This window comes from Arvicola amphibius, chromosome 15, assembly GCF_903992535.2.
Source record: "Arvicola amphibius chromosome 15, mArvAmp1.2, whole genome shotgun sequence".
Taxonomy (NCBI): Eukaryota; Metazoa; Chordata; class Mammalia; order Rodentia; family Cricetidae; genus Arvicola; species Arvicola amphibius.
The window spans coordinates 21,044,938-21,066,139 of NC_052061.1; the positions used below are offsets into that span (position 1 = coordinate 21,044,938).

General features: G+C 42.2%; 1 protein-coding gene and 1 long non-coding RNA gene across 9 annotated transcripts in view; one reads left to right on the top strand and one right to left on the bottom strand.

Moving 5' to 3' along the window:
* The window catches only part of Il15 (interleukin 15), a 77,885-nt gene extending 67,697 nt beyond the window's left edge, over nt 1–10,188 (bottom strand). For 4 of the 8 annotated variants that reach the window (XM_038313024.1, XM_038313019.1, XM_038313016.1 and 1 more), the window contains exon 1: nt 9,502–10,188. Coding sequence is in view for 3 of the 8 variants with exons in the window: in XM_038313016.1 (XP_038168944.1) it covers nt 9,502–9,993 (492 nt within the window). In the remaining 5 variants the exon portion in view is untranslated. The remainder of the gene's footprint in view (nt 1–9,501) is intronic. The other 4 variants (XR_005283357.1, XM_038313018.1, XM_038313020.1 and 1 more) reach the window with 3 other exon arrangements.
* Nucleotides 10,189–10,200: 12 nt separating this feature from the next.
* Nucleotides 10,201–20,561, top strand: LOC119802111. The gene is made up of 4 exons (XR_005283359.1): nt 10,201–10,382; nt 13,727–13,865; nt 19,385–19,533; nt 20,504–20,561. It is a non-coding gene; the product is annotated as an uncharacterized LOC119802111 (long non-coding RNA).
* The last annotated feature ends 641 nt before the right edge of the window (nt 20,562–21,202 follow it).

The following is a 21,202-nucleotide window of genomic DNA, read 5'->3' on the forward strand; positions in this document are numbered from 1 at the left end:
GCTCCCACCCCTTACCAAGAATGTCTGCAATGGACACCCACTTACAAAGGAAAAAAATTAATCTTCTCCAATGGTACGTTTACCACATTTAACAGCAGGTCACATACCCAGCAATAGATGACCAACACAAAATGAACTCGGCTAGGTCCAGGACAGGCTCTAAAAAAGCTGCAGAGAAACCGTCTCGAAAAACAAAAAAAAAAAAAAAAAAAACAAAAAAAAAAAAAAATGAACTCGGGGGTATTTTACTTTATTTGGGCATTTTTGATCTTAGTGGTCTTTTGCTTGTATATTATGGCTTCCAATGTTGTGTTTTTATGGACCTTGTGTGTGTGTGTGTGTGTGTGTGTGTGTGTGTGTGTGTGTGTGTGTTTTTCTTGTGTTTGGTGGGCTTTTTTCTGTCTGTTTGCTTTGTAAGGAAAGAAAGAAAGGGATGGAGTTATTTGGAGAAGGGGGAGAAGCCAAAGGAGGGGAAACCAGGAAAAGAATATATTGTGCAAAAATATATATTTTTCAACTAAAGACAACAACAAAAGCAAGTCTGAAAATCCTGAACTCCTCCTGCTGTCAGGACATTCCACTTAGTCAGGGGGAAAAGCCTTGTGGGGAACAACTAAGCCAACCAAGCAACAGGACAAGCAACAGATAGTATGCTACACACAGATGGCCCTATGTCCACCAGGGCCTTGAGTCAGAATGGACGGACATTCACTCTGAGCATGCTAGTACTGAAGGAGAGAACATCATCACCACAGTCCCTTGTACAGATCTTTAACCCCCCAAAAACTTCTTTTTAATTTTATGATAATAAGTTTAGGGTATCAATTTACATAGGGATTGATGATACTGAAATTGATAGGTCAGGCAGTAGACAGTTGAGAAAAGGCAGAGACACTCTCAGTAAAGACTAGTAAGGTGGTGATGTCATATTCCTGGAGTCTAAAGAAAAGACTAATCATGCTATATTACATTGCAGAATGTTATTGGTAGCACTGTGGCCTGTAATAATGTTGAAGAAAAAATGGACTTCTGAAAGTGACAACTGGCTTAATTTCGAGGCTAACACTAAATATGGGACCAGAAAAATGGGCGAGTTTCACCTTGGCTGTGGGGCCATGGTTGCAATCACAGCATTGGAGAGGCAGAGCAGGTATATCACAAACCAAGACCAGTCTAGCTACACAGCAAGTTCCAAGGTAAGATGGAGTACATGACACTCTATCTCAAAAACAAAGTACTTGCCTAGTTAGAAACAAAACTGATTTTCCTCCTTGCTTGTCTAGACATCAACAAATTATCAAAGAAATACATGGTCTTGTTGCAAAGTTCATATCTGAGGTTCATTGGAACCAGGTACTCTCAGGTTAAAGACAAACTGCTTGTGTATGTGAACCTCTCATTAACACCTGACAAAGTTTTAAGGTCACATCTTATAGCTCTTGCCAGTCACTCTAAAAGACTCCAAAACACCTGTGGGCTCCTTCTACAATATTCTGATTCAAAGTAAAGAGCAGCCAGTCTCAGGCATTGTGCTAGTATTTCTTCTTAGTGGAATGGACCTCAATAAAACTCAAAGAAAACCCCAAAGTTTTAAAGATTTTTAAACTTAAAAACAAAAATAGAACATCATCAACTACATAAAAGAATATACGGGTAGTCTAACTCCAAAAGGAGGAAGTAGAAACCTTAATTGAATATGAATATGGCTTAATATGAGCCATTTCTTAGGGAAGAAAAGGTCCAAGGAGTCAAGTATCCAAAGAGTGGATATGAAAGGCCAAGAGGACTGTTCTCTGGTGTTTACCACTCTATTTAGGGTCTTGAACCTGTGAGAACAAGGCCTTAATATGAGGTGACCTAAAGTCTCATGCAATGGCCAACTTTATCCAGAGAATCAGACAATTTATACTCTGAGAGTTAAAAAAAAAAAGTCACCTGAATAAAATATTCAAAGACATGCGGCAAACACATGATTTCCATAGAGTTATATGAATACCAACAGCTGAAGCAAATTCACCCCTATCTGCTAAGCCTTGGAGCAGCACATAGGTAGAGTCCAAGAATAATTCTGTGCTCTCAAGAAACTGAGATTACAAGTCTAACTTTTGGGGGGTTTTCACACAAGCACGCAGAATTCCCCTCACAGGACTTCATTCTTGGACTGTGTTCTGACTGTCTGGGAACAAATTTGAGCTTTTATTAGGCATACTTTCTGTTTTGAGGGCAGAGAGAAGTAAGGAACTAGGCCTGGCTGGGTTTAGAATTTCTATGGACTAATGGTTATCCCAGCCTTTCTTTTTCCTATTTTTAAATGGCACCATCTCTTGAAATTTGTCCTGTTTATATCACGTCACTGTATGTTGGGGGCAGGAGAAAGGTCAGAGATCTCAGCACCCAGGAAACAAACAGCATGAGAAAAATACGTACTCATAATTTAAAGATCTAATTTAAAAACTTCAAGGTTGAACTACAAACAATGATATAATAAGCCATAGAGAGGAGGTGGCAAAGAGTGTCAAAGTCCATCATTACTATCATTTAGATATTGAATGCCATTCAAAGGCATGGCTAAGTAATCTGGTGGCAAAGTCAATGTGAGCATAAGAAAAACAGAAATTAAAAATAACTCATACTGATTTACTCATTGGTTACTTAACAGAACTTAAATGGGCTTGTCACCAAACATCACAGGAAAATATTCTGGGACAGGTAGATTATGGAGTAAAGTTGAGAATCCAATGTGTTAAACGTCTAATCAGAGATGATGTACAGACTTTGAATATGAGTCTGGAGTTCATGCTGTAGGTCATGACTAGAGGCATAAATTTATGAATCATCAGCCCATGAAAGCATTAAAATCCATGCGTCAGGTTGAGATCACCAGGAGAGGAAGCTCAAGTAGAGACCAGGTTTAAGGGCCCAACTCTCAGACTTTGCTGTATTTTCACATTGAGATATAAACAACTAGTTAAAGAGTAAAATGGGTGCTAGTAGGGTGAAGAGAGGGACTGGGTAAGGAAGAGAGCCAAGAACTAGCCTGTGGAGTCAACCACACCTAGTTTACCTGACTCTTTAACAAGACAAACACACTTTCAAAGGAGAAGTGGGCATGTGGTGTGTAGCAGTCTCCTCCCAGATCCCAAACCTTCTATCTTCCTTAAGGCAAGCTCCTTAGGGGGAGCTGGGAGGACCTTGGACTTAACATAGTGAAGGGAACCCTGATGGCTCTTTGTCTTTGGAGAGGGATGGAGTGGGGGTATGGGTGGAAGGGAGGGAAGGGAAGGGGGAGGAGATGGAAATCCTGAATAAAAAAATGAAAAAAAAAAAGAAAAAAAAAAAAAAAAAAAAAAGGAAAAAAAGAAAGAAAAAAAAAGAAAAAAAAAAAAAAAGAAAAGAAAAAAGTAAACAACTCAAAATCATTCCAAGAAGTCCCAGAGACTCACCAGACTCACTAGGCCCCTCCCTCCCAGAATAAACAATCAGGACTGTTGAGAGATAATCTTAGAAAAGTCAAGCTACAAAACATACTAGACCAGCTGCCTGGAAGAAGCAGGCTCAGATGAACTTAGTCACCCGGAAAGGGCACTCTCCAACCCTTTGAGCTGCCAGCAGGCTGGCAGATTTTGTGAGATGTCCCCCATGCTGAAGTGAGCTTTGGTGATGCAGCTGTCTTTGAGTAGTTCTTGCTTCTATTAGTAATCCCTCACCCATACTTCTGTAAGTAACCCCAATTTTTAAAAAGTGGGACTTTGGTGGTGTACTTAGTTTGGTCAGTTATGGGCTTTCTAATATGGGGTGTGTGTGTGTGTGTGTGTGTGTGTGTGTGTGTGTGTGTGTGTGTGTTGTGTCTCCACATGGAAAAGTCTTCTCACACAACAGCATAAAATTTAATTGGTTCAAAAGAGTCTAAGAACAGGGAAATTTTTCTATATGTTGGGATCAATAGACAGAGTGGAAAGAAATATAACAAAAAATCTCTAGGATAACTTTTTCTTAATAGAAGAAATCAGGACATAGGTGGTAGGGAAGGCCCACTGGGAAGAAAGAAGGCAGGGAAAGCTGGAGCAAAGCAGTTACTAGAGTTATGTCCTTGAATGAAAACAAATAGGAGACTGCACACTTGAATTAACTACTTGAATTTCCAGAAGATTTCCTTAGGTCTAACTTGTCTTTTCCATCATTAATTCTACCCCCAAATTATACCGATCTTATCACCTTAGTTGACCATTTTCCCCATATGGCTTCTGTCTCTGACATCCTCTACTGCCTTGTTCAGCTATTAAACTCTTGGATGATGTGGTTGACTCTTACTGAAGTTAATACAAATCATTAACTTCATGATTATGGCCTGGCTAAGCATAAAGACCCCACTGTCCCATCTGTGTGTGTGTGTGTGTGTGCATGTGTGTGTGTGTGCAAGCCTGAATGTGCACATGTACATGGAAATCGGAGATGAGCATGAGATGTCTTCCTCCATCACTTTCCCCCTTGCTTTTGAAACAGCACCTCTCACTGAAGCCAGCACGTGGAATAACAAGTACATGGAAGAGCAAAGGCAGCATGGCAGGAGCTGGGTCTAGAAGATACGATGAGGAACCATAGCCTCCACAACACAAGCCTCCAGACACTCAGTTGCAAGTCACCAGGGGATCCTCCATAGCAATTAAGCTAGGATCTTCAGTGTTCCCACTCTCCCTGGTTGTCCAGAAGCTTGAGGGAGGGTGAAGATAAGGCTGAACTAGATCAGAGCTCTCCTGCCTGCCCTAGGACTTGGGCCTAGGGGAGGAAGGCGCAAGGTACTAAAGGAACTAAAAAGCCAAACCCACAAAGCCACACCCACTGCACCCAGAGGAGCTTTCAATAGATGAGCCTGAGTTCTCCCTTCCCTCTTCCCTTTTCACGTTTACCCTTCCCCTGTTTTGCAAAGAAAGGCACACTCCTCCCACTCAGAGTCTCCTCCAAGGTGCCACAGACAGGAGAAATGTTCATATAGGAGATGCCTTCAATCAAAGCCTTGACATTAATATCTTGTCCACTACTTTGATACATATTTCCAATATGATCTTAGTTTATAACTAGTTCCTACTTATTAAAAGTACAAGAGTTATTTGAGTTATGCACTAAAAATATTAAAAATAACCCAAAACAGTAGTCTTGAATACTAAAACATGTATTAAGGATAATATTTAATTTTAATTTTCTTGTGGAGAATTAAGAATAAAAGTTGGAAGCTTTATGGTTGGAGAAAGGATAGTCCAGTTGTTGAGTGTTTGCTTTACAGGCCTGATAACCTGAGTCTGATCACCAGAACACACATTTCAAAAGAATGAGGCACGTTCCCCTGAGACTGCAATCTGACCAATGCTGGGGAGGCAGAGGCAGGCAGAGTTCTATAACTTACTAGCCAACCAGCCCATCCCAACGAATGAGTTCCAAGCCTATGAGAAATTTCTAAGAGAAAATCAATGATGGATGCTTGAGGAATGCTCCCCCCAAAACACACCACACACACAATAACACACACACACACACACACTCACTCCTATACCCAACATAAACACAAAACAAAATTGGGAAAACATAAGTTTAACTATGAAGGTTTTCCACAAAGGGAAAATTCCTTGATCACCTCAGAACTTGGTCATGAGGTCCCAACGGTGGCTTCATTTTATACATTTCAGGGGAAAAACACAAGAGTCAAGCGTCTACCTAGAAATAGGACTCAACATTATTGGACACCAGGGACTTCTCAGGGCCACTTTCTGTGTCACAACAATGAATACAGCTCCCTTCCCCCACCAACCCCGTACTCATCCCTTTCCCCAGCCCTACCCTTGATCATTTTCAGTTTCTATTTCTTCATTTGGCACAATAATTTCTATCATCCTCCTAACATGTTCTGCAACCACTGAAGATGTAGAAGAAATGAGCATTTGGAGAAAGCACACATATCTACACTCAGATCCATAGATCGCCATCGTACTATGGCTGTGGACCTTCACCCTGCATTGGGCTAGAACCCTTCAAACCCATGCACATCAACACTCTGGCTCCACTCTGGAGAATGTGTCCAGACACAACCGAAATGGCCCAACAAGCCCCACCTTCCAAATTCTGACCCCAGCACTGAATGCCTGACTTCTAATTAGCTTTTATTATCATTCTGTGTGTATGCATGATGGAGACGAGAGGCACAGGTGCCCTGGTACATCATGGAGTGGGCTCTCTTTCCGCCTTTACGCAGTTTCATGGTTTGAACTCGGGTCACCAGGCTTACATAGCCAACTCCTTTACTCGACAAGTCACCTTGCTGGCCCAAAATAGCACTTTAGAAAGAGATAACATTGTTTAATACAAAGCAAAACCATCACTCAAATGATGGCCAATGCCTGCTTCCTGGCACAGATATGTGTTTTTATTTGTTACTGCACTGAACACAAAGAGCCTGACACCCACAAAAACAGCATTGACAGAGTCAGTCTTAACTTCAGCGGTGTCTCCTTAGCCGATCCTACTCCACAGGTTAATGTCTCCCTACCTGGATCATAATTAGACCAATGTCTTGCTAGCTGGATCCTAAGTAGACCAATGCCTGGCTAGCTGGATCCTAGGTAGACCAACATCTTGCTGCCTGGATCCTAAGTAGACCAATGTCTCTCTAGCTGATCCCACTCCACAGGGATGGTGTCTCCCTAGCTGGATCCTACTTCACACGGAAGGACATGGCAGCCCACCTTTTGCTCTTTTCCTTTTTGTACAGTAGGAACAAACATTAAACACATTAGAATTCAATGAGGCTGTGCCTACAGGATGCCAACATAGTGCCCGAGACAACAGAGCCTTCCTGTTAGTAACTTTTGGGCTCACATTTGCTTCCTTCTGAACACGTTGTTAACAATTTTTACTTCAGTATCTCAGTCACGATTTCTAGACCATCTTTGCTTTTCCATCCGATATAACCCAAATACAATTTAAAATAGTCCTTCTATCTGCTGATAACTGCTAACACCCATGCACATATCCAAACCTGTAAGATACATAAATAGACGCATATGTAATTTTGATATTAGTTAAATTAAACACAATATAAAATAATTATTAATTAATTAATTGCCTTCCACTTCTCCCAAAACCCACTCATTTTCTCTCAACACTTCTACAGAATGTTCCCTCACACTAACACTGAGTTGCAGGCATCCCCTGCTGTTGCCAGAGCTGCATAGAGGCTCAGAAGACCTAATGTTGAGGCAAAGCGAAGAAGGAACATGACTCTTTGCCAACCCCACGACATTAGACTTTCTAAAGAAGACATCTCAAAGAGCAGCCACTCATGCTCAGTCATGATGCAGCGGGAGAATCTTCTGCTCCTGTCTCTCCTTGAGTCCTACCTTCCTACCTGAATGGATAAAATGACTAGCAGAGGGACTGAGATATAAAAATCAATCCAGGTTTGCCCATTATGAGCCATTATTTAAAAACTGATACACACTGGGCAGATAGTGTCATTCAGGGACCATAAATTTTTTCCAAGGGTTCAAACACATATAGAAATTATTTGATTATAATCTTTCAGTACATAATTAATAATATCAGCTACAGAAATAACTTGAAACCAAAACTAACATCAAAACATTGGGCCAAATGAAGCGGTAATTGTCACTATCAAACTGTGGGAAATGTTTCAATGGGAATAATTCATTTTTTATCAGCATTGTAATCTTATGTCTGTCTGGGTCAGAAGTCAACCCTCCGAAGCCCTGTTTTCTTGCATAAGTTATTGGAGTTAGTTTACACAGTGATTACTAAATGTGCAATTATTTATATATACTGGGTGCTCCATGTGACACTTTCTAAGCATGTGTGTACTTAGAACAATATTTAGAGCTTAGAGTTTAAGTCATTGGCTGTAACGCATGTTACTATCCGATTCAGGCTATGGACTGAAGATCATATTTCCTGAATGGTCAGTAGCCAGCATTCAGAAGAATGGTTGACAAAATGCAAGAACAGAGAAATCTAGGAGACACCAGACAGAGGTCTAAAGTCTAAAACGTTTTAAAAGGCTAGGATCAGACGCCCTTTAATAGAGCTGATTAGCGTCACAAACATTTCCCTCCAGAAAAAATCTACATCTGCAGAGTTCCTTTTCAGCCTTCCTGATATTGCTGGGGGGAAGCACACCTTAGCTGAAGTGCTTGCCAAGGTCAAAATTCTTCAGTCTCCAAATTCTGTTTCAATAACCGTAAGCCATTTTTATCATCAAAATTAGTTTATAAAAATATGTGTCACTGACAAATTTGATATCATGCAATACACCTATTGACATTTCCTATCATTGAAATAAGATTTAAACAAAAAGAACCGTAGCATTTGTCCCTTAAGCCACCAGAACTAGCTGCCCATCGCACTGTAAAGCTGTCCCCAGCAATAACATCCAAACTATGAAAAGGCTGTCAGAAACCTGAGCTAGGGAAAACCTACCCCGTATCATGTTCCAAAACAGATCACAAGGCAAGAGGTCCCATGGGAGTCCAACTGCAAACTCCCAGAAGAAAAAAAGAGAGAAGCATAAAATCAGGACCTGCTCACACACTTAGAACACGCCTGAAGCACTTTCTGGTGCTCCGACATTAAGCAAAACTGATTTATATTTTTTTTTCCACTCTAAATGCCTCAAATGACTATTGCTTTGTCTCTCATCCTTTATTTTCTACTGGCATCCCTTCTGGAGTAGCTTCCCCTCTTTATGAAGCCCACTCAGCTTTCTTCAGAAAATCCTCTAAATTATTCAATGCTAATAAGGATCTAACTTGCAGCCTCTACACAGAAAGATGGCTAATCTTATTTATCTGACTACTTACCAAATCAAAACAGAGAACCCAGCCAGTACAATCAGACCGCCCCTGCTACAGACAAAGGTGAGGGTGGGTGATAGGCACTGGCAGAGACCTGCTGCCAAGGAGAAGATTGGAAATCAGGTTAAGTCACCGGTGGAAGCAGCTGGAGACCACTCCCACTCTGACGACTCTGTGAAGAGTCTGGAACCTGCATCGTTTACCATGTTTACATGTTTCCTTGTCCTGGGAAGTTAGCACAACCTTAACAACACAGGGGTTATAGAAATTCTTTTGACCTTCGCATTCCTGCAGAGTTGCAGCCTCAAAATCACTTGAAAAAGTTAGCCGGGTTTTCATCTAACGCCCCCGTGAGTACGGATTCGATTTCAGGACAATTTTCCAGCATTGCTTCCCTTCGGTATGGCATTACAGACAGACAACTATGGTGATAAGCTTTAGGTGATTCAAGCTAAGTTGTGGCTAATAAAGACCCAGACCAATGGCCATCCCTGCTCATTTCTTTCCCTTAGAAGACACATTTTCATCAAGGAAGAGGTGAGTTTTGAAAATGGAAAGAGAGAGAGAGAGTCCAGAGCACGCATCCATTCACCAGGGCCAGCAGAAGTCTGGAAGGGGAATGTGGAAAGGAAAGAAGCGCTGGTACCTTTCCTGACCTCTCTGAGCTCCTCGGGTAGATGGGGAACTCAGCCTTCCAAGCAGCAGGATCCTGTCTTCGGCCAACTCTGCAGCTGGGCGGGGGCAGACAGACGCGCGTTGCTCCCCCTGGGCCTGCCCTGGCAAGGTCCCTGCAGCGCGGAGCGAGGTACACCACAAGCTGCAGGGCGCAGCGGGCTGGTGAGACTCGCAGGAGCAGCGGGCTGGTGAGACTCGCAGGAGGACCGGCAAGCTGCCCTACTCTGCAAGGGGAAGATGTAGAGGAGAACCCCGGAGAAGAATGGCTGGACAGAAGGGAAAACACTCTGCATATAGTGCCACTGAGTACTGAAGTCTCGGTCAAGAGGGCGGGGCGCCTTGGCCCGCAGCTGGTGGGGAGAAGGGTGCCTGAGCAGAGCCAGAGCTGGGAGGGGCCCCGGGCGTAGGCTTTCGGGAAAACTTCCATTGTTGATCCACAACCACCATCACCACCGCCTCCCATTCTGTACCTCCATCGAGTTCTGGCTGCAGGGTGCGAGGCTGCAGCCAGTGTGAGCAATCAAGGTACGAGGGGCGAATCAGCTGGGGTTTCCCCGGTTTCCCAGTGCGCTTTCCAGCTGGGGAGTCCCAACCCCAGCTAAAAGAAAAGTGAAAGAAAAAGATCCCAAGCTGTGTCGGAGATCAACATCCTGGAGGAGCCTACGGGAGGGGCACCCGCTCCGGGGCCACCGCACCAGGTGCCCACATGATTCTGCCACTGCCAGGCCCCCAGGTCACAGAACCTGAAGGGCAACTGAGAGCAGAGAGCATTCCCCGCCCCCTGGGCAGTTGGCCACAGCCTCTGTGTGTCCTGGAACGCCTTGGCCTTCTGTGGAGTCTCAAGGAGCTGGCGTGAGTTCACAGGTTGCAGGCATCCACAGCAACTGGTCTTGGAGGAAGGCTGGAAGTCTTGGAGGGCGGCTGGAAGGCTTTCCCCAGAAAACCCCTGAGAACTGTACTCAGCCCGCACCGGGAGGATTGGGTCTGGAATGGGCGGGCCTCCAGAACAACCCTTGACCGGCTGCAGAGTCCGGAAAAGGGAAGTTTCTGAAATCTTCTTACTAGAAGCTATCTGGGGGACTTTTTGGACAGGACAGTAACCTTCCACTAAATGCAACCCCTCTAGGATTACTCTTCCAGTCTGATTTGTAGTTGAATATAAAACATTGCACTTGTCTTTAACAAGGCATGGTTACAGCAGCATTCTCACGCTGGAAGTTAGGAATGGTTGCATTAATGAGGAGTCAACTACCAGTCCATTGCAGGCTGCAGGAGAGCCTGGATTCTCGGCTTTGCGGGCGGGCTCTTCCGAGCGTATGAATCACTGAAAAGCCCCAGTGGCTTAGGTTTTCCAAAACTTTTAAGAAAGCCAGGAGAGATGATGAGGCCCCCTGGCAATTAGTTGAAAATGCAACTATGTTCTCTTTGTTTTATTGTTTTTAAATGGTAAAACTAAAATATTCAAATAATTAAATATTGCCTTGCACGGCATTCCTCATAAAAATTATTTTTATGAGGAGTTCGCTTTTACAAGCTTATCTTGTGTCACATCGCGTTTACAGCTGAAATGGTAACTAACAGACAAAAGTTTTGGTAACAATCACACCAAACTTGACTGTAATCATCAAAAGTGAAACCACGTATTTTTACAACCATTCAAAATTTCACTACCATTATAAATCGTATTTAAAGAAATGTAAGAATCTAACTGGAGAAATGACCAAGTGTGGTTGAGAATGCTTGGTGCTCTGGCAGAGGACCGAGGCTCCATTCCCAGGACCCTCCTGAGACGGTCCACAATCACCTGTAACTCCCGCTCCAGAGGATCCAACAGCTCTGGCCTCCTGAGGAACCTGCCCTTGACCTGTGCGCACAGAGAAAGGGGCAAGGGAGGAAGAGGGAGGCAGGGAAGATAAATACATTTATTAAAAAATCAAAACGGAGGAATCCTATTTTGAACGTAACATTATAACGAGTTTTCTCGAACAGTGCCGATGAGTTTCTAGCCCTATCACTTTTTTTCCCACGGTAAGCTGAAGCTCCACTTTGCCAAATGAGCATGCGCTGAGAACGGCCCTGAAGCTGGACTGATGTCCATCCCAGGGCTGTCACTGCAGCGAGCACTCCAGCATGAGTTACCTAGAGGTGACCCAGTAGGTGGCTCCCCCAAGCCTCAGCTTGGTCCACTCGCTACAGAGCTGTGTGTACTCTTGTAATGCTGATTCTTCTCACGCCTCTATTGAGCTCTTCATGGCTTCAGTGTGCTCTGCAGCTGATAGAGGACTCAATGCCTGGACCACAGCCAGTGCCTCCTAGCACGGCCAGATGTTGCTGCCACCGGAAGACACAATAGATCTCAAAGTGTCCTCTTCTGTGGGTGAGCTCCACGGGAGGTAGCTGCTTTCAGTCAGACTTCCACCAGTCCTGCCATCCAGGCCATGCTGACTGTCCCCAGGACTGAACAAGCATGTCTGCCTGACAAGACACTTTTCACGGCAGCAGCCGCCACCATGTGTTAAAGTTCTGAACTAATGGAGAATTTCCATAGCACTTCATGAAAGCACCGAGCACTTCGTCTAAAGAGTAATCTCAGTCTATAAAAATAGTAAAACCGGAAGAAAACTATTAACTCCATACACATATGGAGATGTCTACGGATATGGGTACTCCATGGATGTCATACGGAGATGTCTATGGATATGGGTACTCCATGGATGTACGCAGTGGGCTCTGGATAAGGTGCTGGATGACATATGAGGCTTATATGCAGATCCGTAGTAAAAATAACACCAATGACAATAAAGTCAATGGAGCAATGGAGCCACAGGGCACACTGTGTCCTTCTAGTGCCTCTCAAATACGTACGGCAAATTTGCTTTCTTAATTACAGATAAGAAGGAAGTTTTTAATTACTCACAAGTGCCTGCAGTCCAATGGCATTCGCTTTGCGGCATAATTTGCTTTTGTTGCGTTCTACTCCAACAGAAAGTTTTAATATATGCAGCTTGTATTTTCAGTTGCCACAGGCTGTTTGGCAAGATATTGAAAATTACTCACTCCAGTGAGCAAATAAATTCCACCACATAAATTAAAAGAAAAGAGCAAGGACTGATGAAACAGTCTTAGCATCGCCTTCAGGGAGCGTTGGCCATTAAGACATGGAAAGGACCGAAAGCCAACAATCTGAAGCGTGCAGAGCCAGCCGGAGCAGCGATTTTCAGAGGATGAACAGAGAAGTCAGAGTTTAGAAAGCAAAATAAAATGTCTGATTGTTTTCCGAAGGTTAACTTTGCCATCTTTAAAATAAGTTGCTAGGTGAGTGTGGTAGCTCGTGTTTATCGGCCAGTACTTAGGATTCCATGCCACCAGTTTGGTGCTTACCTGGCCTACAGCATGAGACGCTGCCTCGAAAAGAAAAAAGAAATAAAGAAAGAAAAGAAATGACTTAATAATTATTATTTCAATAGATTTTTTGAGTAAAAGAAGAAGTTAAATATTAGCTCATATGATTTAATGAATCAGCCCATAGCTGATTCATTTATCATTTATATCATTTATAGTCCCCTAAGGGTTAGTTAGTTAGTTAGTTAGTTACAGGGGTGGAATATGTTGGTCTTGGGAAAGAGGCCTGTCCTAACTCAAGTTTCCTTGATATTATGTCAAAAATGTGCAAATCTGAAAGATGCAGTGGCTCTTCCTCCTTCCTTCCTCTCTCCTCCTTCCTCCCTCCCTCCTCCACACCTCCTTCTTCGTTCCTCTCTCCTTCCTTCATTCCTCCCCTCTCTCCCTCTTTACCTCCCCGACGGTAAGGAAACTAAGGAAACTCACTTGTCAAGATGGGCTCATTTTTTCAATCCTCTTGAGGGGCGTGGGAAATTGCGCTGTGCTAGCTATTGCTTCTGTACATCTTACACAGTGTTTCTGGTCCCACTGTGTTTGAAATTTTTTTAGTTTTATTTCACACACCCATGGGGTACATATACTATAAAATTCTATGCACACACACAAATAAGCACGGGCATTAGCACATGTGTGCTCATAAGCAGCATTCAGGGGTATATTAGAGATTATCATCTTATTTTACAAATGTTAAATTGGGGTAGAGGATGATTCTGTATTTGTTTCTCTCTTGCTGTTTTGCTCATTTTTTCTTTTGTTTTGATTTTCTTTTCCATGCACCTCACGTTGCATGGCAGTTGACTGAAAAGGTCGTGAACTTAAGAAATCTAGCCGGGGAACGGGCCTCTGTGCTCTGCTTCTTCTACACTGATATCTGCCCGCATGCTGCTGCTTCTGAAACACAGGCTGGAGATGAAATAATCCGGGGCCTCACAGGTATGCTCTCTTAAGGGGTTTAGCCACTGGAGGATGCTCATCAATTGCCTTGAATTTCTGCCTGCTGAGCTCTTTGTGTTTCTGTAATGAAAGTGCCCTGACTATTGCAGCCCTGCTTCAAACATGGGTCATTTGAATAAAGTGATTGACAGCAGGCTGGCAGAGAGCTGTTGAAAAGTTAAAATCACACAGTCAATGGCAGACAGGTTGCTGCTAGTTGTTAATCAGATGGGCAACAGTATTGAAGTGTGATATCTGGGTGTATCCATGGCAAAGCAAGAGATGACACCTGGTTCAAGGTGGGGAGGAATAGACGCAGACTATTTCGCATGTATCTCAGAACACATGCAGGAGGAACAAGCGATTTAAATAGAAACAGCAAGTGAATTCATTTGGTAATAGACCTATTCTGAACAGACTTCTAAAATTGACCTTCTCAATCAGAATCCAATGCAAAACACACAAATCGCCACTCTTAGATTTCTTGCTTGCGCGTATAAAGAGGAAAATCGATATTGTTGGCATTTATTTCAATACTCTGCTTCACATATACTTGTTGGCAATGATAAACACGCTTGAAATTATTGTCTGACTTATTTTGTTGCTTTTACTTATTAGATGAGGGTGGAGGCATGGGCACACGCCAGGCACACATCTGGAACTCGGTAAGAGAACAACACATTGCAGTGCCCTGTTTTGCCAAGCAACAGCGTTCTCAGCAGAAAGATCACAAGACTGTTTTGGGGGTTACATTCAGATTAAACTGAGCCCCCCTTTTTCTCCCCTCTTTCCTTATACAAAAATCAATTCAAATTCATCAAAGGCATAAATATGAAAATTTAAAACTATGTCACTAAATGCACATTAGTCAAGATTCTCTAGATCGGTTCTCAACCTTCCTACTGCTGGGACCCTTTAACACAGTCCTTCATGCTATGGTGACCTCTAACCATAAAATTATTTCTGTTGTTGCTACTTCATAACCATAATTTTGCTACTGTTAAAATCGCACTGTAATTTTTTTTTTGGAGCAGGAGGTTTGACGAAGAGGTCATGACCCACAGGTTGAGAACGGCTGCTCTTGCGATGCAGAAAAAATTGGAATATATATGTGGGGATGCTCTATTGGATTCGCTTACACAAGCGATGAATCCAATGATTCTGTCTTCACATTAACGAGGCTGAGATGGTAGTAGCTGCTCTGTGTATTAGGCCGAATGCCTGCCTCAGCTGACCTGTCTGAGTCTTAGGATCTGGGAGATCCTGGAGTGTCACTTGTGGTTAGTCAATGTTGAAAGGCCAAAGAAGCTAAGAGCTTACTAAAGTCAGCAAGGAATTGCAACAGCAGCAGCAGCAGCAGCAGCAATTAGGGTAAATAATCATGGCAGAACAATGGGAACACAACAGAAATGCAGTCAAATGAAAAGCAAGGCTTTTCCCTCATACCAGAGGGTGCCACATTCAGGTGGCTCTTTCCACTTCAAATAACCTGACTATTAGCCAGGACTATCTAGACTTTGTTTCTCTAGATACATGGGATTTAATAGAGTGGCTTACAGGCTGTGGTTTGACTGTTCCAACAACGACTGTTGCATGCTGGAAAGTCCAAGAATCCAAAAGTCCTTCAGTCTAGGAATCTGGACGTCTCAGTTGGTTTTCAGTGTATGTCCGAATCCCAAAGAAGTGGCAGCAATACCAGTGAGGGAATGGACTTCCAGGGAGTGGAGGACTGGAAGCAAGATGGCAAAGAACAAGAGTTTCCTTCCTGCATGCCCTTTATGTAGGCTGCCACCAGAAGGTGTGGCCACATTTAAGATGGGTCTCCCACCTCAGATGATCCAATCAAAGAAAAAAAAATCCCTCACGGGTATGCCCAGCCACTTGGGTTTCAGTTAACTGCAGATGTGGCCATCACACAGATCAAGAAAGTCCCTTACAGGAGCCCAGAGGCTTGCCTCTTAGTCAGCTCCATATCCAGTCAAGTTGACAACCAAAATGAGCCATCACAATGGAATTATTTTTTTAAATCATAAGGGAAACTCTTGAAGGCAGTTTTTTTTTTAAAACTAAATCTCCAAAGCACAGAAAGCAGAAGCAAAAATATACAAACAGATTCCATTAATTTCACTATAAATATTGTTTACATTTTTAAAAGGAGATATGCTATAGAGATGAATAATTTGCATTGGTATGGATCTTGGTTTATTGATACAAATATCAGGTCAATTTTGTTATATGTATTTCTGCCCTTGTTTAAGGTATTGTGTTTGTGCAGCTCATTTAAAATGTAATTTATAGTTAACAATACAAGTTAATAGATAATCATTTATAATAGTCAAACTTGTAGTCATGTTATTTAGGCTTTCTAGATGTACAGAGATATATTTCAGATGGATAGGTATTCTTTAAACCTTCAAAAACCAACAGAATATGGCATTTAAAATGTTTTAAGAACTTAGGACTTTTCATGACAGTGAGACATGTCTGCTTCTGGCAGCACCAATTACTTCCAAGAGGTTGATGGGCATTGAACAAACTTATTACAAAATTTGTCTTCACTGTGACAAGGCTAGCCATTTGGACAAAAAACCTGCTCTTGCCTGGACTGCTTTACAGTATGCTGTATAAACTGGACAAGGAGGGCTCACAAAAAATGACTGTTAAGCCGGGCGGTGGTGGCGCACGCCTTTAATCCCACCACTAGGGAGGCAGAGGCAGGCGGATCTCTGAGTTCGAGACCAGCCTGGTCTACAAGAGCTAGATCCAGGACAGGCTCTAGAAACTACAGGGAAACCCTGTCTCGAAAAAACCAAAAAAAAAAAAAAAAAGACTGTTAAAGTTGCCTGAAGAATGTTAGACAGTCCTTCAGGGTTTCTGCTTCATAATAGAGTCTGCCAGACATCCTGCAAGACACAGAAGAAAGTGACCTACAAACTGCAAATATTGGTGGAGCTGTCTTTGAAATTTCCTGCTTCATAAAAATATCTGCCAAATACTATGAGCCTGTAGACTGAAGATGAGTGCCCCAATGTTACAAAAAAACTTTGGGTGACTGTTCAGACAGTGAGATGTCTTTGTCAATTCTAGGGTTTTAAAAGTTGCATAAAATGCACTTCCTGTTTAATATTGTATCCTTTTGGAGTTAAAAAAGATTGTTATAATTACAAAAAATAAATTAGATATAAAACTTCAGACTCACAAAAATAGGACAGATGATAGAATATTTCTCTTAATTAGTCAAAAGTAAAGACTAAATATTTTAACTATTATTCTTGCTTAATAACTGTTTTGTTGTATGCAATTCTATGTTTAGATTAAAACTTTTCTTTTTATTTGAACAAAAAAAGGGAAAATGGTGTGGGAAGTCCTTCTGTATATATGTTGCTTTAATTGGCTAATAAATAAAGCTGCTTTGGCCAACAGGCAGGATAAAGTAGAGTAAGACAGGAATTCCAAGCAAATAGAGGAGGAAAAAGGGCAGAGTCAGGAAGACGCCATGTAGCTGCAAAAGGAGACAGATGCCGCTGAAACCTTATCATTAAACCAGGAAACTCATGGTAAAAAATAAAGTAATAAAAATGGGTTATTTAAAGTATAAGAGTTAGTTAATGAAAAAAGCCTAAGCAAATAGGCCAAGCAGTGTTTTAATATAGTTTCTATGTGATTATTTTGGGTCTAGATGGCTGAAAAACAAACAAGCAGCCTCTGCTTATACAGATCCAGTCACGATGACAACCGAAATGAACCATCACAATGGATTTCTTTTTTTAAATCATAAGGGAAACTCTTCAAGGCACTGTTTTTAGAACAAATCTCCAGAGCACAGAAAACAGAAACACAAATAAACAAACGGATTCCATTAAACTTACAATCTTCTACATAGAAAAAAAGAATCAATAAAGAAATAACTCACAGATTTGGAGAACATACTTGCAAAATAACAATCTTATAAGGGGTCAATAACCAAAATGTCCAACTCAACATCAATAGATGAGGCATCAAAGTTCCTACTTTTGAATAAATGTGTAACATAACAGACATTTTTCTCAAGGCGGACACATAAATGGCCAGGAGGTACATGAAAACAATAAAGCTCTTTATCTGTAAAAGTTGGGAAAGCACAAATTTAACCATAATGAAGTATTACCTGATGACAATAAGGATGGCTGGTACTAAAAAAAACAAAAAATAATGTAAGTGATGGTGTGGGCATGTGGAGAACTCTGCACGGTGTTGTTTTAATGGAAATTATAGCCACTGTGGAGTAAGTACAAAAGTTCCTTAAAAACATCAAACAGCTATCACACGACCCAACAACCCTGCTCAGGGACACATACAAAGAAACTGAGTCAGTCTGAGAAAGGCGTCTGCATTCTTCGGCATCTCACCTCACCATTGGCATTACTAAGAAAAGGAAGCAAGGAAGTAGTGTATTTGAAAGAAAATGTGGTTCAGAAACCATGGAAAAACATTCACCCTCTGTGCAAGGATGAAACCTTGCCATTTGCCACAAAATAAATAAAAGCAGAATGCATTTTGTTCTATAAAATAATCTAGTCAAAGAAGGACAAACGTTGTCTGATGCCATTAGTATGAGGAGTCCAAAAACCTCATCTAGAAATAGAAACTAAAACAATGATTTATTAGAAGTTTGGGGATGAAACTGGGATGAGAAAAACGTAACCATAGATGTTAAGTCACAGTCTGAGGGAAGAAAGACTTTCTGATAGTCTTATAGGGAATGACAACTACAGGTGATGATAACATATCATCTCTGTGTACTTAAAAAAAAACTATAATAGATGACTTTGGATACTTCACCATGAAAAAGTAATGGTGGTTGGAGGGAGAAGATTGATATATCTAATTTAATTTTAATACTATTAGTGAATACATATACATAAATACACACACATACGAAACATCACATGGTACATCTGATGGTTCAGATGAGAAATGCCCCCATTGGCTTGCACATTTGAACAACACACACATACACACACACACATACACACACACACACACACACACACAAATCAAGCATCACATAGTATACCTGATGGTTTAAATGAGAAATGTCTCATAGGCTTACACATTTGAACAACACACAGACACACACACATACACACAGACACACACATACACACACATACATTAAGCATCACACGGTACACCTGATGGTTGAAATGAGAAATGCCCCCAATGGCTGGCTCTCTCTCTCTCTCTCTCTCTCTCTCTCTCTCTCTCTCTCTCTCTCTCTCTTTCTCTCTCTCTCTCGCCCCCTCTCTCTCTCTCTCACACACACACACAGACAGACATACACACACACACACACACATCAAACATCACATGGTACACCTGATGGTTCAGATGAGAAATGCCCCATCGGCTTACACATTGGAGCACTTGCATCCTAGTTGGTGGCAAAGATTTGGAAGGTTGTGGAATTTTCAGAAGGTATCTCACTGGGTGAGCTTTGAGGGATTTATAGACTGCTTCCACTCCTGCTTCATGGACAGATGAAATGTGATCAGCCATCTTGCTCCTGCAACCCTGCCTTGCCTTCCACACCCACAATGGAGCCTACTCTTCAGGAACCATGAGTTAATGAGAACCTTTCCCCCCTCCTGTTGCTTTGGTCATGGTATTTTGTCGCAGAAACAGAAAAGTAAGTAATACATCATCTATATGTATAATTTGCACGTGTCAACTAAAAATAAAGAGTAACCATGATGGCATAGGCTTGTGATTTCAGCACTTGCAAGTTTAAGTCTGAGAGACTTTGAGTTGTAGGTCAGTGTGTGCCACAGAGGGAGACCATGTTACTTGAAGCCACTTTGGAAAGCAGTGTGGTGGTTTCTCAGGAAATTCAGGACCAACCTACCCCAGGATCCAGCAATACCACTCTTGGGAATCTACCCAAGAGATGCCCAATCATACTACAAAAGCATTTGCTCATCTATGATCATAGCAGCATTATTTGTAATAGCCAGAACCTGGAAACAACCTAGATGCCCTTCAGTGGAAGAATGGATGAAGAAAGTGTGGAATATATACATATTAGAGTATTACTCAGTGGTAAAACACAATGACATCTTGAATTTTGCATGCAAATAGATGGAAATAGAAAACATGATCCTGAGTGAGGTAACCCAGACCCAAAAAGATGAACATGGGATGTACTCATTCATAATTGGTTTCTAGCCATAAATAAAGGACATCGAGCCTATAATTCATGATCCTAGAGAAGCTAAATAAGAAGGTGAACCCAAAGAAAAACATATAGTTATCCTCCTGGATATTGGAAGTAGACAAGATTGCCAGGCAAAAATTGGGAACTTGGGGGTGGGGTGGGATGGGGCTAAGGGGAGATGGGGAGAGAAAAGTGTGAAGGGAAGGATGAGGAAGAGCTTGGGGGAATGGGATGGTTGGGATAAAGGAAGGGTGGATATGGGAGCAAGGAAGTATATATCTTAATTAAGGGAGCCATTTTAGGTTGGCAAGAGACTTGACTCTAGAGGGGTTCCCAGGTGTCCAGGGAGATGTCCCCAGCTAGTTCTTTGGGCAGCTGAGGAGAGGGAGCCTGAAATAGCCCGATTCCATAACCATACTGATTAATATCTTGCATATCACCATAGAACCTTCATCTGGCGATGGATGGAAATAGAGACAGAGCCCCACATTGGAGCACTGGACTGAGCTCCCAAGGTCCAAATGAGGAGCAGAAGGAGGGAGAACATGAACAAGTAAGTCAGGACTGCGAGGGGTGCACCCACTCACTGTGATGGTGGGGCTGATCTAATGGGAGCTCACCAAGGCCAGCTGGACTGGGACTGAAAAAGCATGGGATAAAACTGGACTCCCTGAACATGGTGGACAATGAGGGCTGCTGAGAAGCCAAGGACAATGGCACTGGGTTTTGATCCTACTGCATGTACTGACTTTGGGGGGGCGGGGCTAGCCTGTTTGGATGCTCACCTTCCTAGACCTGGCTGGAGGGGGGAGGACCTTGGACTTCCCACAGGGCAGGGAACCCTTACTGCTCTTTGGACTGGAGAGGGAGAGGGAGAAGAATGGGGGGAGGGGGAGGAAAATGGAAGGTGGGGAGGAGGCAGAAATTTTTAATAAAAAATAATAATAAAATAAAATATTTCTTAATTGAGCTTAATATAAATAGATATTAAATAGTGTGGGAATAAAGGAAGATAGAAAACAGCATTGCTTTGTTGTAAAACTTGGTAGTAGATTAAAAATTTAAGAAGAGTTACTCTGATGTAGTTTAAAGAGCAGGTTAAATTGGCGGCAGGTGATATAGCATTTGAGTTCTTAGCCAAACA